Source organism: Lepisosteus platostomus, chromosome 28 (assembly GCF_059453375.1).
Source record: "Lepisosteus platostomus isolate fLepPlt1 chromosome 28, fLepPlt1.hap1, whole genome shotgun sequence".
NCBI classification, from domain to species: Eukaryota; Metazoa; Chordata; class Actinopteri; order Semionotiformes; family Lepisosteidae; genus Lepisosteus; species Lepisosteus platostomus.
This window is the reverse complement of record NC_142638.1, coordinates 5,722,285-5,739,799: the sequence shown is the minus strand read 5'-3', so window position 1 is coordinate 5,739,799 and position 17,515 is coordinate 5,722,285. Positions and strand designations below refer to the sequence as shown.

The following is a 17,515-nucleotide window of genomic DNA, read 5'->3' as shown; positions in this document are numbered from 1 at the left end:
AATAATACAGATTGTTCAGTCACTGCCTGGGGAAAAGTGACTCAGTCGGAGGCTCACATCTCCCCCTACTCTCTGTGCGAACAACAAAGCAGCAAAGATTTCCTGCAATCCAATTAAGGCAAACGGGCTGCGGAAATAACAGCCCCCGAAGCGACAATTAAGAACACCTGAATGGCTGGGAAAGTGACAGGAGGATGAAAACTCATTCGCATGATCACATGAATTTTCCAAGAAAAAAAGCAGACAGCTGAAATGCTCTGTAGCCGTTCTATATTGTAGAGCTCAATGACAACACGGCAGGAATGGGTTAGCTCGGAGCGCTGATCTTGCACTTTGAGGACAGGGACAGGGACAGGGACAGGGACAGGGACAGGGACAGGGACAGGGGGCACAGGGTCAGCTGCACGCGAAGCAACAGGCTGCCTTTTACCATATTGCCCTGCCATCTCTCAGAAAGAATGAGTCAGAGCTGGATTTACTGCACCGGTTAGATTCACTCCCCATAATGAGCGCACCCAACGCAGTCAGGGTAATTGCCCGAGGGAGATGAAATATGAGGATGGGAAAATAAAAATACAAATTAAATTTGGGAAGAAAGAAACGGACAGTAACTCTTGGCAGGCAAGCGCTGCAGAAGGCCCGGAGGAAGAGCAGAGATCTGGAAGGTGATCAGATCTCGTTAGCGCTAAGAGGACAGGGATGAGGAGCAGGTTACTGCACAGGGGAAGAGAGCTGGCAGAGAATAGGGGACAATTTCCGACTTGGAGGAGGCTGCATGTTGAGGCAGGAAAACAAGACCCAGAATTTACAGTGATTCCCAAAACTACTCCAGTCGCCTTAAATACCTGTGGGGGGGGTCAAATATTAAGGCTTTGCTGGGGTTAGCAAACTGGAAACATCCTATAAATGAAGGCAGTCTTATGCAGCATAAATCAGGTTTGCTAAAGGCATTTGCAATCCCCTATCGTCATTTTTCCCAGCAGTGTAACAGGTACAATAACCCAAAACCTAAGACGTGATGTGACAAACATGAATACTTACGTGCCTGTCCTGTAAGTCGTATGGGAACAAAACGCCCTCCACAACAGAAAGTGTTTTTTTACACGGTGATATTTAGCCTTAACGACAGTGATATGCATCTCATTACACGGGCTCTATAGCCGAGGGGCCACAGGGGTCACCACTGTAAGAGCAGGTGGCTTCAGAGTTTAAGCCTCGGCAAATCCTGAAGGAGCACATTGATGTCAGCCACATGCTGCAGTAAGGGTGCTCAGGATCTTCCAGTCCTGTGTCCGGAGCTTCTGGTCACTCAGCAGGATGATGACTCCCCCCCCCACCGGCTCAGTCTGCTCACCTCGGGGTAGGCCTCCCTCCCGAAGGGGGGGGGGAACTCCACGTCCCCCCACTTGGCCTTGCAGAGGTAGTCGGCCGTGGCGTCGATCTTGGCTGCCATGTCCAGCACGTATACGCCGTCTTTGGTCACCACTGAGGAGCAGGGCAGAGCAGACAGTGAGCCCGGGAAACACACTCCCAATCTGCCCAACAGGAGGCGCTAGAACTGAACAACTGGCTGCCTCACCCAGACAAACATGAACTAATAAGATCTCTACAAACACATAAATGCAGATATATAATCACATATAACACGATTACGGGTGTGGCCTAATGGGTTAGGCGTGTGCCTTGCATGCCTGAGTCTGGGGGTTCGATCCCAGCGGTCACCATGAGATTTCTTTAATACAAACTTCCACTTGCTTAAACAGAATTAAATACCTGCAGAACTTGACCGTTTTACATTAAGTCAAAACAGGCTCTGCAATTCCAGGATACTTAAAATTGTTATGGGCTGAACAAAAAAAATCCTCAACTGAATGGATCTCTTTTTTCCCCCCATTTTTGAACTTATTCTGGAAAGAACATCAAAGATGTTTCATCAGTTGTGATCTTCACAGCAAAGCCAGATAACATCTGCTCATCTGTGGGCATAAATTCATTCATCTGATTTTCAAAGACATCTCGAGCAATCAAAAATTGAAATTATGCAACTATGGATTATTCAAATGTTTTTTTCTCTGAAGTTTTGAACTTACTACTCATCCCTTGCTTTTTATCCAGAACAGTTATGGATGCATTGTAATTAGAAATGACCCACTGAACTGAACTCTAATCAAATTCCAAATTAACCTGATAATCAATAACTTCAAGTAATAAGGCTCTCAGGTCCATAAGACTCTAGAAACTTGAAAACACTGCTTTATAAAATCTGTATCCTTATCTCATGCCACAGGTTTTTAATATAATCAACATTTACACAGTCTAAGACTGTTAATGTGCATCTGATACCAGTTACCAAGCCTTTATAGTTCAGGCATTAATCAGTTGAAATCTTGGGTGTCAGCGCAATTTGGGACATACCCAGGGGGTTGATCTCCAGATAGGTGAAGTACAGATCTTCATACAGGTTGAACAGCCCCATCACGAAACTGGCCAGCACACTGCAAGAGACCACAGGACAGACATAAAACACAAGACATTCAGGTTTTGTTTTGATCACCTCTGGTAAGACTTCAGAAAAGAACTTGCACTTTCTGGATAAATCTGTAGATCTTTTTTTTTTCAGGCATCAGTTAGGGTTAACAGAGTGGAGGCAGGCAGCAGGTTTTGCTGAAAAGTGGTTCCAAAACACGGAAGAAACTAATAATAAAATGACTCAGGCTGGTTGCCTGGGCACAAACAACGCAGCAGAAATCCCACTTCTCTAACCCAGCCCAGCAAGGAGGAGGAACGGACAGATCAGAAATAAAAAAAAAGACAGAGAGCAGCTTTTCCAGCCTGTCAATTTCTGACAGACGCTGTGCTTGCTGGGATTCAAACTGTCAATTGCTCACACTTTGTTTTCTCACACAACCCCCCAGTCCATCAGCCCATGAGGCCCCGTTTGTGCGAGAACTCAGATTCAGCTCCTCCTGTCAGGCCTGCTGATGGATGCCCAGCTTGTTTTGCTTTGGTGTTCGCTGGAAATCAAAGAGCGAGCAAGGGGGTGTGGGTGTGTGTGTGTGTGTGAGAGAGACGTCTATCTCAAGGCCAGCCAAGCGACGAAGAGCAGCAGCTCATGCATCCTCCTGTCAAACAGGGCCGCCGAGGTCAGTGGGTTCAAACAGATCAGGACAGGCGAAGAGCAAGGAAAACGTGCCAGAAACAAACACAGAACGAGCATGAGTGATGGACCAAACGTCCATTCAGAAATGTAGGTCTATGTCTGTAGCACACTGCAGGCAGGCGGCAGGGTCCAGTAGGCTGAGCACCACAGGGTGGCCTGGGTGGTTTGCTGGGTGGGACAGGCTCAATTGGCCATGGAACATCAACCCATGTGACGTCCTGGGTACCCAGTTTTTCCCCGTGTTACCAGTGAGAGCTGCACACGCCCTCCGATAACACTCAGTGCGTCTGCTGTGGGCTTTGCCGAATGTAAGAACAGCTGCCCCCCCCCGAAGGAAAAACCCGTGGCTCACTCCTTCTTGGCGGCAGGCACGTGCTCCAGCAGGTGCGTCTTCACGGCCTCCTCGGTCAGCTTGGCGCCCACACCCACCAGGTGCTTCTGCGCCTTGGCGTCCACGTCGCCCACGTCCACGCCCCCCTCGTGGTGGAACAGCACGTAATCGCCTTCCCGCGTGGCGTAGATGCACACGTAGCACTCCTCCGCCTGGAGAGACGCGGAGCAGCCCCGTCAGACAGGAAAGAGAAGGCAGGGCGGAGGAACGGAGACTCTAAACAATTAACATCGTGACGGAGACCGGGAGGAACTGGCCCACAAACACAGACGCCGCGAGGGAAATCACAACAGACACAAGCAAGCCGGCTCACAGGAACAGAAGACGCTGTTGGAGCCGGCGTTTACTCATTTAGAAGCCAAGAGACGGCAAAATCCGAGATCGGCAGGCTTGCCTGGATCTGAAAGCTGGCCCAGCACACCGCCCAGCTCTCCTACCTGCTTGTGAGCCACGAAGGGTTCGATGAGAAAGTTCTTGAGGACGCCTTTAGCCTTTGCAATCTAGGGGGGAGGAACAAAAACAACAATACAAACTCTTAATTGCAAACTAAAAAAATCCAACAGTCTTTGAATCTGATCCACAGCCGTAAGCGAGCTGGACCAACGCAGCACGTTTCCAACACAATAAAAATCACATTCAGGGTTATGGAGTGTCTGCGGAACCAATAATCAAGAGGATGGGTGGAGACCAATAAAAAGAAAATGGAGAGACACAAAAGGAAAGACAGAAAAACCAAAGGAAAGTCTCTGTGAGCCAGGCTGTCCACTCCAAGCTCCTGTCTGTCCGTCTGGAGCTGCTCCTGTCTCCGTGAGTCAGGCTGTCCACTCCCAGCTTCTCAGCATAATAACAGCCTGCAGCCACACCGCAAATTCAGTTGTATAAACAGGAGCTTAACAAATTCTATTACACATCAGTTGACTATAAACAGAGATTCTGTACACGATAAATAAAACACAGATGCACAGTACTAACTCATTATAATAATCTGTAATTTCTGGAAAACTGATATTAGGTAGAATATTTATTTAATCCTTATCTGTTCAACTTCAACAAAAGCATAACCCAGACTGCTTCACAGCACAAATCCCGTCTGTCCTAGTCTGAGGAAGCGGGACACACTGACAGGAGGGCAGGGCTACCGCAGATAGACTTTCATGTCAGAGCAGAGCGATCACCACAGACACCTCGCACCAGCACGATAAACCAACCAACAGCCTTGGAGCAGGGGCAAGCCTGTAACACAACACCCGGCAGAAAAGCGGAGGAGACACTAACACCTCAGCCTGGCCGCCAGCGGTCCTTGCATTAAAGGCACTGCAGCAAAGCCTCAAGAAAAAAATAAAAGCAACAGACAACTCGGCCTCAGCTGGTCGCATCAAAACCTGTCATCGTAAATCCAGATAAAGGGGAAACAACTCCGAGATCCACTGCCTGTCAGAGTCAAGGACGCCGCTCTGCTGCAGTGGCCCAGAGACTGGAGTATCGAGACGGCACTCATTAATGCAGAGAGCCACACTTCAAATGCCAGGCACCTGCTTTAGACGTACCAAATAAATGAACAGCGCACAAATTGCTTCCAAGTTTCCAAGCCTGCGGCGTTTTGAATTATGTTCTCGGAGAAACTGACGTGACTTATTGCACGTATTTATTTTTCAATCCGTCAACACGCAAGAACATTTTCCGGGCGACAGAAAGCTCCATCCCTGGACACCCACGCCCCCACGCCAGAGTGTCACCTGAGACTCCCCTGTCCAAACTGTTCCGACCACTCACACCGCCCCCTCCCTCTCCCCAGGTCCTGACAGCTCCCCGACAAGCCCCCCGATCCGCAGGGAGGCCAACCGATGCGGTGACTGGCATCCCCATATTCTGGGAGAGGGGATCTGGACAAGCCTCAGGACCACCCCAGTGAAAAGAAAGATGCAAAAAAGCCCCCGGCCCTCCACAGGGTGTGCTCTGCGCAGGGGAGGGCGCTGGAAAGGCAGAGGCATGGCGGTACTCACAGTGGTTTCCACGTTGAGCCGCGGTTTCAGCCACTCCTTCACCCCCTGCAGGTCCAGGTTGACGCCCACGAGGCCCAGCTTCCCCCGGCGCTTGATCAGCTGGTCCGGCTTCACCACCAGGCGCTGCAGGAGAACAACAGAGAAGTGTCACCAGCCACCAGCCAGGCACCAGAGAGCCGTCTCCAGGCACCAGCCAAGCACCAGAGCGCCGTCTCCAGGCACCAGAGAGCCGTCTCCAGGCACCAGCCAAGCACCAGAGCGCCGTCTCCAGGCACCAATCCTCTGATCACCTTGGCATTTTCCTATCTCAGTCCTGCAAGTGCCTCTGAGTCCCCCCAACAAACTCTGCTCCTGATGAAGCTAATTAAGTAATTAACTAAACTGTTTGATCCTTAATGGATCTCTGCACTCAGATCTAACTTTCAGAAATAAATCCCACAGCTGCTGTAACACGTCACCATTTCGACATGGTTTTAAAATTGGTGCTCTTCGCCATTTTCTGAGCAGATTAACACCACAAGCACGGTCTCCAGACTCATCCGGTCCTTTCTTGCAAGAAGCACAATTTACAGGTGAATTTTTAATAAGCAGCCAATGAAGATCCTCTTTCACTTGAGAGATTGTGAGGGAGGTCGGATTTTGTGAAAGCCCTGAGCAGACTTTTACCAGGACAGTGGACTACAGCTATACCAGCCTAATAAGAGCATATTAACTGAAACATGCAAAGGGAGCTGCTTTTTTAATTTCTGAGATATGCAATGCTCAAGAACACTCTTGCATGTGCCTCATATCTTTGCCAACCTGTGAGTCTTTAGGGCTGCTTCCCTGTTATTGGTCTCAAAGAGCATTCTGGGTTTGCACATTCCCCAGCCCACGTGCACAGACTTCAGCACATCCTTGAATTTTACTGAAGGGTAAAAGCATTCAGGTTAGATTGCTCTCCTTCTCTTCCCTGATGCAATCGCTGTCTCCGGGAGGGACACATTACTTTGCAGACGTCTTTTGTAACGTGTGGAGTGCCAAGGTAATTGAAAGAACACAGCCATTTAATTCTGGATACCTGCCAGAACGGCAGTCCATCACAAAGTTAATTCAATTGTCAAATAAATCCCATCTCTGTCGCTGGCATTTTACAGCCATTCCTATTCATATCTGACCTTAAAAAAAGGTTCACTAACCTCTTAAAAGCCAAGTGCTAGGCTGCATTTTCTGACTGCTGCCAGTCTTTTGAAAAATGCATGTGAAACTCTTATCTTCTGCGATACCACTGCATGCTATTAATAGAGCAAATCAGTGTCCCACAAATCTGAGTCATGTGATGCCAATGTTAAGACTTTTATAATTTGTTCTGATGGCTCAGAAATCGTATTAAGATTTCTTTGAATGTCCTAAAGTATTTACTTCCAGAAGTGATTCTGTCTACCTTATTTTTGCACTGGATTTTCAAATATGTCATACCAATTCAGAGAGCTGGGCAGTCACGAGTAAATTGAGAGAATACTAATTTATTTTATATTGAAAGGGAGAAACCGCTTCCAAGAACTGACAGTGCTCCATATAAGAGCACAAATCCAATGTTATCCATTCGAAATCCAATCACAGATAGTAATCAAATTATTGTCTCATTTAAAATAAACTTCCTGCTGCTCAATAAGACTTTGAACCTCCAACATGAGCTTGAAAACTGGGAACAATATTTGCTGTGTTGCGTCCGTCTCGTTTTCCAATTACTGCTTCACTTTTCAAAATAAAATGTAAAAAATGCCCCCAGGTCTACTATGAAGCAGAACTGGCACTAAACGATCTTGAAATCAGACTCCACCATTCATACAGCGCCCCCTGGTGGCGGGAGGTTGCTCTGACCTCAGTCAACAGCCATGGGTGGTCCTGGGCCAGTCTGCCCCAGTCGGTCTCAGCTGTCACGTTGGCATATTTGAAGCGGTTCTGCACGGCCGCCGAGGTGCAGATGTACTTGTACAGGAACTCCTTCCCCGTCTGCTCGGAAATGGCCTTGGCTGACATGGCTCTTCACCGCGATACCTAAGCGGAAGAGGCAGGAAGAAAAGAGATTCAAATCCGATGTCCTCCATGGGAACGAACGTGGTGGAGAAGGAGAACGATGCTGTAGAGAGACCTTTCACTGTCACCCGGCCCACCTCCACACACACCTGATCACGGGTGGGGTCTGATCATGACTGCAGCCTCAGGTTCCACATCACAACTCCATAGGCTCTTAAGATCAAGGAGACACAATCTCGTCACTGAAACCCTGTTTATTCCAGGCTCGACTTCAGCCCTTAATGGTGCAAAATGAGCCTGTTAATGGAGATCTCAGAGAATAGAGATCTCGGAGACCTCCTAGGAGGAAAAACGGGCTTACAGTGGGAGCGAATGGAATTGCAAAGGTTTTATCTATCCTTGAAACAAGGTCATTAAACAAAACTGCGTTCTGAAGAACACGCACGCACACACTGGGCTCTGAAACAAATTTAACAAGATACTTGGCTCAAGTACTGTCAATCCGCCAACGACAACTCTCAGGTTTATTAAAGATTTCGCGTAGTCCTTGACCTGTGAGCATGTAGATTGCGGCACAGGAACACAAGCTTTTAAAAGTCACCAACAAAACCAAAAATAAACAACACTTAGTCCCGAAAGTAAGAAACTCATTTTCAGGTGGGCCTCTGTAAAGCAGAGCACAGCTCTGTGCTGCGTCATCTGTCGCTCGTCTTCGTTAATTGAATCATCCCTCCCCCCTCACTTCTTCTCTCTTTGCTGCCGATTTGAAGGCTAAAAATAGCTCCCCCCCCCCCCAATGGCTGGCCATCGATTTCTCCAAGACAGCGCTGACTTCAGCACAGCAGCCCCAGACCCGTGCGGAATCAGGGGGTAACAGGTGTGTTTCCCTTGCCTGCTCTGGGGGGCGTGGGGCTGTCCAGACGAGCACTGGGGGGACCCAGCCTATCCTGCCCCACACGTACCCAGGTCTAGCTCTTTCCCAAGCAACAGGATCAATGAAAACGCACTACGGTCCGAAGTGCATTGAAGAATTTATGGCCTAGTTTACCTGAAGATGTGATCATGTTTTTGAAGACTGTGATCAGTATGAATTAAAGATGCTAAGTGAGAAACATTGTTACTCTTCAGCTGAACTAAACTATACTAACAACAAAGCTGTTCGACCTGAAGAAGACACTAGTGGAGGCTCTGAATAACCTGTTGATGTTCACATGCATATGTATTGTATTCATCACAGCAACGCTGGCGTAATCTGAGCCCCGAGAACCTGACCCCCAACTCTGACCTGCAGCAGGAGGAAAGGGGTGTCACGTCAACGCGATTGACCGCAGCCATTGGAAAGCAAGGAGAAAAAAAAAAAAGCTTCTCCTTCTCCAGACCAGTTTAATGATTAACAAACTCCGGAGCCCCAGGTTGTGGTGGAAATGCCCAACCCAGCACAGCATCAGGTTGGGAGGAGGGGCCTGCATTTCTGTTTCCATTCTCCCAACAATCTCGCAGGCTGGAGGAGGAAGAAGAGGGCTCTACCACCCTCACGGCTACAGAAGCCCTCTTTACCCCCCCCACCTCGCCCCCTCACACAGGTCTTCCAACTTATTTGGGCTGTCTTGGGCAGGTCTTCCGGAATTCTTCCTTGTGGATTGTGCCAAGAAATGTATTTCACATGCAAATAATTGCTTTACGGCAATGACCGGCTGCATCACAAGCTAAGCATGCAGAAACGGCAGTTTGGTGACTTTTAAGGCACGCCAATTTCCAAGAAGTTTTTCATATTAGACAAAACATGGCCCAGTGTCTTCTCATAAAACGGAGAAGCTGAATTTAATACACATTTCCTTGACGCAGAAGCTGCTCTGGGTTTTACCCAGGAAACACCGCATTTTTCTGTCCAAAGGTGGCCACCTCTTAACCAGTATGAAACCATGCAGTTTTGATAAAGCCATGTGCTCCAACCGAGCCGACGCCTGGGACTACAAAACTGCTTTATTACTTGACTGACAAAATCACGGACAAGCTACTGAACACAGCAGCGACGAAAATGTACCGATTTGTTTTTTTGGATTTCTACACATGGATCATGATGTTAATTAGATTCGACTTCAGTTAAAATCAGTCCATGAGACATCTTATTCTTCTCAAGTGAACGAATAATATATTTTTGACAAAAAGGTGGGGTGGCACAGTGGCTAGTATAGCTGACCTGCAGAGCTGGGGCTCTGGGTTCAATTCAGACAGACCCGGGGTGCTGTCTGAGTGGAGTCTGTATGTCCCCCCCTCCTCGTTTCCTTGTAGGTTTCCTCTTGGTGCACCGGTTTCCTTCCAAAAACATGCTGGTCGGTTAATTTGCTCCTGGGAAAACTGACCCCAGTGTGAGTGCGTGCGCCCCGTGATCAACTGGTGTCCCATCCAGGGTGTACCCTCCTTTGAGCCTGTTGTTGGTTTGGCTCCAGTGACCCTGAATGTGATCAAGCCCTTATAAAATAACTGGCTGGATAACAGAAGTTAGGTGAGCTGGGAACCTAGTTCTGCACGTCTTATATTGGGACCACTTCTCCACAGAACCAAACCCGTACAGAAAGCTGTAACTGCAAACAGCCACCGCAGCCTCACATCGGCAACAGATGGCAGCCAGCTGAGGGGTGTCCCTTGTGGCAAGTGGGGGCCGCGGGTCTCACAGGCATGACTCAGGCCAGTGCCATCCGTAGGGCGGCGGCTGTCAGGTGCCACAACGGGCGAAAGCAGAGGGAGAGGTGGGACCTGCTGGCTGGGAATCCTTTTTCAGGGCAGGTACTGGAACTAAACAAACACGCCTTTTAAGCAGCACTCCAGACTGCTTCAGGACATGACACCCGGACCAGGCCCTGCAGCTCTCCAGGCTCATTTTTTAGACTCCTCTTCTGGAACGAATGCACAGACAACAGGATAGACAGAATCGGTCTGTCCTGTCAGGGAGGGTTTTAGACACTTCTTTCAACAGCCAAAGGTGAAATTTAAGGATCTAATCGTATCCTATTCATTTCCTGACTCCTGAGCGTTCCGCTCACCACTGCCATTTACTTCTGAATTCTGTACGACTGCGGGGAGGGGTCTGTGGAGACAAGGGAATGTATATTTGTATATACTGTACATACACTTGACTGTAGGTCATTCAGCAATAAAAAGGAAGCCACAGCAATTATCTCTGAACCCTCTTATCAAGTGTCTACAAATACAGCTAAGCGTCACAAACTGTCCACGTGTATATGACAACTGCACATGCCCACAGGGAGGAAGAATTGGGCTCACTTACTCGGAAAGGCTTTTGAAAATAATTCATGAATGCATCCGAGCACTACGAAGACTGTTTTTAGCTAGAAATGGCCCAAGGCTAGGGAGCATCGCAAACTGGCTGGGGATGGTTTCTGCACAGTCACAGGGAGGTACCCTCGCCGGGCCCATCTCCTCCTCCTCCGCGAGCCGAGCCGACTCTGGGCAGAACGTCAGGCTTCTCCCCCTTTCTGCACCTGAACCACCTCTGAACCAGTCGGGGAGCCCAGAGGGTTTCCTGCAAAACGCAACTCATCTTAACTTGGTCAGACCTATAGAACTGTCTTGCAGAAAAAAGGCTAGATGGCTGTACAAAGACAAGGGCATTTGCCTATCAGAGGGCATGCCGAGGACAGGCACAGGTCAGCAACACCTTCTACAGATACCTGGAACATCAGGGAGGATAACACTGCCCTAGGCTAGGCCTGTTAGCCCTTCATCTGCTCATCTATGGACAGTTCATTGTTCTCATGTCCTTTCTTTACACAGCATTAATATACTGTGGTATTTTCAATCTGTATCTACTGTACCTATGCACATTTTTCACATCTTTTATTGTTTTACAGTGACTATTAGCATATTTTGCACACATCTATTTTTTCCTAACTATTTTTTTTTATTTTTGTATTCTGTATGCTTTTTAATTACTCGAATGCTGTAGTTATTTCAATTTTAGTCTATTCTGATGTCTGTCTTGCTTTATTTGGGCTGGGCTGCTGTAACACCTCAATTTCCCTTTGGGGTCAATAGTCTTGTCTTACCTGTATATATTACAGAGGCCTGTCAGGTATTTTGTACATGTCCGTGCCCAGAGAGTAGTCCTGCCTTGAAACTGTCCATCCAAAATAGGTTACAGGTTGCTCTTCCACGGAATAAATGCCTTCCTGATTACTGATGTATGCAATTCTGGAAATTCCAGCTTAAATTTTAATTACATCTCTGCATTCCTATATCCTTAATACTTTAGAGTTACACAGACTGCTCTGGACTGACCTGTCAAGCCTGTTGGACACAAAATCTTTCCTTAGGCAAACAAAAAAGCAAGACCTGTCCAACAGTCTTGCAAGGACAAAATAAACAATGTCTTTGAAACTCCTAAACAAAGCCTCAATAGGGGGACTGGTCAGTCCCTTCCTGCGTGTTGGCACAGCGTCTCTGGGCTTTACACAGGTGAGCAGGGATGTCCATTTAATGGGCAAACACAGCTGAGTGCACAGAGCCAAAGAGGAGCTGCTTCACAGTCAGTCAAACAAGGAAATGAAGCCTCCGGGAAAGAATGCAGTCAAGCTATAATTTGCCTTATCTGAGTTTTTATTTTAATCTAGAAATACAGCAGTATAAATACAGCACAGCTGAACTGCTAGTATCGCTAGTAATAAAAGCACTGATAAAGCAGAAGCAGTGCCACTCAGGAGGAAGACACCTGGCACACTTTATCCCATACCAGCATGCAGATGCGTTCAGGGAGCCAGTTTTCAAGGGGCTCTTTGTACTGCAGCTTGAGGGTCCCAGGCAAGAAAGAGAAGCAACTCTTGATCTCCAGGAGAAAGAACACTTCAGTTGTCTTGCCCTGCTAGAGAATTTGATGGGGTTTTTTCCCCCCGAGACAAAGTGATTTTACTACCTCTAGAGTAAGTACTGTGCTCCTTTTCTCCCCCAAATCCTAAGGTTTATTTAGTCATTAAATGCCTTAGAGGAGGGGTCACCAGCCCTGGGCCCTGGAGAGCCCCAGTCCAGTGAGTCTGATAGGCCACCAGTTCATAAAGACTGGAAAACATCTGCACGATACTGCTGAACAAAGCAAATTACCCGCTCAATTAAGAGAACTGTCTCTTGAGGGCTGAAAAGTACTCAGATTTCACTGCTAAATAAACAATTAGAGATCCTTTAACAAATCACCACTTTAATCGGTCATAATTTAAATGTCCCATTTCTTTAGAAACTGGTGTTTTGACTGCTGGACTGGCAGTCTCCAGGACCCAGACTAAAAATCCTTCCATATTCACGACCCCCCATCTCCTGCCTCAGTAGGTTGAAGAAGATTGTAACGCCGAAGTACACCGGCGGGGCTCTGCGATGTCATGCCCGTCCCTTCACATTCACCACATATCCAGCACGACTCGGCATTTATGAGCTCACCCAAATCATTCGACACTCAAACCTCAACTTAAAACCTATTTATCCAAGTTGGTATTTGATGCTCGGCCTTTGCAGACAAACAGCCTTTCAGATAGCGTGTCTCCTTCTGTCACCTACCCAATCCCGAAAGCTTCGTTCCGGAGTATGGGAACGCAACAGTGTGACAAGTCACTCTCCGGCACTGCTGCAGACCGAGCGCTCTTTCCTCAACTCGCAGATCGTCGGACGCCCAGATTGAGGGGGTGAGACTGGGGGGGGAGCCCACACGTGTGCCCGGCGGTGCAACTCTGCCCTCCTGTCCCCAACCTCACGCACACACACACACCCCTGCCGCTCCGGTCCCGGGCAGCTCTCTGAATTGACGGAGGAAACTCAGGGAGAAAGACACGTCACTGAGGCAACACGCAGCATAAAAGGGCTTTTTCAAGGCCATTCCACAAGACAGAACAATGTTACAGAAAGAGCCGTACACAACTGGAAACAAAAAACAAAGGAGGACAGAGAAAATGATTATCGCTTGAAAGCCGATTCTTTTTTTTTTTTTAAGGCGGGCTTTCAAAACGCTGCAGGTCACAGGACTGAAGACTAAGGCTTGACCTCTGCCTGGACACAGTGATGGTCAATAACGTGGAGGGCGGGGGAGGCATTTTTAACGTCTTGAAAAGTCATTAGCAGAGCTTTCCGAGTCAAACCTGGACTCATCCGGCAGCCAGCCTGCAGAGATTTCAGGACCAGGGGCGATATGGGCACCAGAACGGGGGCTGAATTAAAATGCAGCTGCCGGGATGCGAACTGTAGCCGTGTAATTCACAGTACATCCTTCAGCAAGCTACTGTATATACAGGGCACAGCGCGTTTTCACTGGCCTTACCTGGCTTGGTACCCAGCGCTATGCGGGTCTCATGAAGACCAGCCAGCACGTCTGCTGTGCTCTTGCAGCACGAACATTATTACACGATAATAATAAGCGCTGTTTCCTACCCGTCTCATTCTTATTATAAAATGACAAGTAGGCACATACGCAGGGGGTCCAGTTTTCTTTAGAGTAGCAATGGATTACTACATCTTTCTCTCTGCCTCCTGTACAAACAGCACACGGTGATCTCAGGACCTTTAAAAGCAGCAGATCAAGCCGAGATGCTGAACAGCTATCTCATATTCCCGAACCGAACCCCCTAGAAATAAAGATCTTTCAAAGAACAAGAACGAAAGGTGCTACAGAGTTTTAACCTCACTTTTGTTTTTTACATGATTAATGTTTCGGAGGTGTATTATTTGGCGTCTGTGGTTACAACCGCATAATTCAGCCACAGTATATATATATATAATTCAGCAAAACCGTTTTGTTTTTCCAATACAGACAGTTCTGCGCTAACAAATCTATCCGGAAACAGGATTTATACGATGATTTCAAAGGCATTCAATTATTTCAGGCTGTGAAAAACTTGAGATCTGGTTCATGTGAAACACTCCAAACTGACACTCCGTTTACAAAAGCCTCAGTCACTTTGCGCGGAGGAGGGGGAAACTAACCCTTCATTAGTTAATTGCTTTCATTCATTCCCTGCGTCAGAAATGTGACTTAAAAATGGAATGTTATAGATATATTTCGGGGGGGAACCTGCACACCTGCAACCCTTATTTCTGGGCCCTGAGTTAGTTTTAAGGTCGCGTACAAATTATTAGCATTCACGTTTTAAAATGTGAACAGCAGCGATTCTTAAAACAACTCACCACACAAAAAACACAACACGCCATCAGCTCCACGCTGTTGCTGATCTTCACCGTTCCCACTTTTAATCAAGGATGGCGACAAAACTTAGTATATAATACGGGATGTCTAGGTATTGCTCAAGCTTAAACTATACCTAGATACTGTATATAAATACCCAGATACACACACATCACAACTTGTGCGATCCACCAAAGCGAAATTATTCATGTAACAAGAACGCAGCTAACAACTTCAGTGGAAACAAAATGTTTCTTGTACTCTGATTTTTTTAACATTTGCTACATCAAGACTATCAGTAAGTCAGCATCCCCAGCCCACTGCACATCTTCAGACAGGACATCCAACAAACTAGCAGAGCAGAGCTGAGCCAGTTTGCACAGTGGACACAGAACACGATGCATCTGCCCGGACCCACAGCTCCTACCTTCACAGATCAAACGGGGACCAAGCCTGCCACGTACCCCGCGTTGGCGACCTCTGGAAATACTGCCCTGCTGGCTTTTGTCTTGCGCTGCGCTGCCTCCCAGCAAGCCAGATTCACCGACACCTCACGCTACACCCTGTACATCCGCCTCTGGAGCGGCTCTTCCTTCTCGGCCCCTGCCTTTTCTCTCTCTCTCTCTCCTCACCATCTGCCGATATGGTTACATGACCTCCCGGCTTTCCGATTGGCTCAGCCCGCCCCATGTGATCCTCTGCCTTCCCCCGTCGGCCCCGCCCTCCCTCGGCGGCCGTTCGCTGACATCAGGACAAGCTTTCGAACTGCGCGTCTTGTGAAACTGGTGCTCACGCAGCGGCGCCATTTTGGCTCCTAGAGGAACTTGGGAACAGGACACACTGGAGCCAGACTGGACTCGGCTTCAGGGGCGTGGTGTGACGTACCAAAACGTCTTCAGCCGTCATAGAGAATAGAAGCTGTAATTGGACACTTAGATTGGGGGGCGGGGTTTAACGATTAACTACGGCTGTGAATGGAGGAGCATGCCTTGACCCCTAGATGAGTAATAAGACGATAGCATCAGTTTCACAACCTCACAGATGAGTGTTGTTGTAGTACCGGTGCAGTGACTCTGCATAACTTTTTTTTTGCGGTTATTAGCGCTTTAAAAAGCTTCTATTTCCTGATTTAATGTATATATTAAGAAATATCGTAAAAGGTATTCACACCTAGATTATTTGTTTACCATACTATGAAATATACCCCACCTTATTAGTAATAGTTTTGTTCCACGTCAATTAAAAAAAAAGCAATGATTATTTTTTATGTTATTAATACGCTAAAATGTCGTGTAGCGGAGAAGGAAGCCGGGTGCGAAAGAGACGTTGCAATAGGGCAAAGAAAACAAAATGCATACCGGATACTTGGCACAACTGGTCGTGAGCGGACAAACTTGTTTCCACAGGAATGCTGTGCCCACAACAAGCACGCGTGGGCAAACACAAGCACAGCAGTCTCCGGTTTGCAGAATCCGGATTCTTTACTTGTAAAATAGGCCTCAATTTGTAATCCCCTTTACCAATAACCTAGAAGTAAAATCTGAAGGAGTCGGCTAAAATATTTGACTAACAGTTCCTTAGTTACTTCCTTTCGCCTTTCTGTTGCGTTACTGTATTTCCTTCTATTGCTAACGGCCGTCACACAGGTAATAGTGAAATATTTGTTCTGCGTCTTTATTGCTTCAAGACGGCTCGGACCAGAGATCTCTACAAAGACGTGGCATGCCCTTATATCCCATCTCAAGCACAATCTTTTTAATGAAATATAAAATGTTTCAAGAAAACCTAAAAAAAACGGAGATGACAACAGTGGTTGCAAAATCCTTAAGTTTTGTGTCTTCCCAAACCACAAAGGAACTCAGCAGCAGCAGAGTCCCCTATATCTTTACTGCTACTACGGTACTGAAAACCATGATAATCCCCGTCTGTCTTCAGCATAATTTAACAGTCATTCCAGCAGCACAAAGGTGTTTTGTGGTACTGTCCAGCTGTTTCACAGAGCTCTTGGGTCCTGCACACCAACCCAGTCCGAGACTCATTGTGTGAGGAGTTAACATGTTTCTGTAGGTTCTCTCTGGGTGCTCTCGTTTACTCTCACCTCCCAAAGACATGATAGCTAGGTAAGTGGACTCCTCTAAATTGCGTGCACGCCCTGCGACGGCCTGGTGTCCTGGGCAAAGTGTCACCCTGTTGTCCAAAACGGGCTCCAGGCTACGGTGACACTACGAGCAGAAGCATGTTTCGCCAAATGACAAGAACATAAAAACAGCCATAAACAAGCTGAGGCCAATTAGCCCATCCAGCTCATAGAGTTGTTCGCATCTTATTGACGCACAGATCTCATCCAGGCAGGTCTTGGAAGAAGCCAGGGTATCGACTCGAACAGCATGGCTGGGTAGTTTGTTTCACACCTCTGCAACCCTTGGTGTAAAGAAGTGACTCAGTGCTGATTGGAGAATCTCATTCAGAATAGGGCCGGGTAACTTGTTCCACACTCCCACAACCCTTTGTGCAAAAAAAAGTGGCCCCTGCGGCCAGTTAGGAATACACTTGTAGCCTGTGGCTCACGGTTCACTGCAGTCACTGAGTAAAGTCATTCAGAAACTGGTAACGATCATGGGGTGACTGAGCCTTTTTTACAGAATGCACACCTTCATTTAGCTGCAGCACTATTTCCCCTGAAGCTGAATTAATGGATATTTAGCAGGAGCATGAATCTTTCCTGTGCACAGATCCAAGAGTTCTGCCCCTCATCGTGAAGCAGC

The 17,515-nt window shown here is 47.5% G+C and overlaps 1 protein-coding gene across 8 annotated transcripts in view; it reads right to left on the bottom strand.

Annotated features, from left to right (window-relative positions):
• aclya (ATP citrate lyase a) overlaps positions 1-15,390 on the bottom strand; it is a 36,769-nt gene extending 21,379 nt beyond the window's left edge. For 5 of the 8 annotated variants that reach the window (XM_088622633.1, XM_088622637.1, XM_088622638.1 and 2 more), the window contains exons 1-7: positions 15,178-15,390; positions 7,418-7,594; positions 5,555-5,677; positions 3,989-4,051; positions 3,513-3,703; positions 2,416-2,495; positions 1,355-1,485 (exon numbers count right to left, since the gene is read on the bottom strand). In XM_088622633.1, coding sequence (XP_088478759.1) covers positions 1,355-1,485; positions 2,416-2,495; positions 3,513-3,703; positions 3,989-4,051; positions 5,555-5,677; positions 7,418-7,576 — 747 coding nt within the window. In that variant the 5' untranslated portion in view covers positions 7,577-7,594; positions 15,178-15,390. Of the gene's footprint in view, positions 1-1,354; positions 1,486-2,415; positions 2,496-3,512; positions 3,704-3,988; positions 4,052-5,554; positions 5,678-7,417; positions 7,595-7,722; positions 7,744-13,135; positions 13,390-15,177 lie in introns of those variants that run through there. The other 3 variants (XM_088622634.1, XM_088622635.1, XM_088622636.1) reach the window with 3 other exon arrangements.
• Between the last annotated feature and the right edge of the window lie 2,125 nt (positions 15,391-17,515).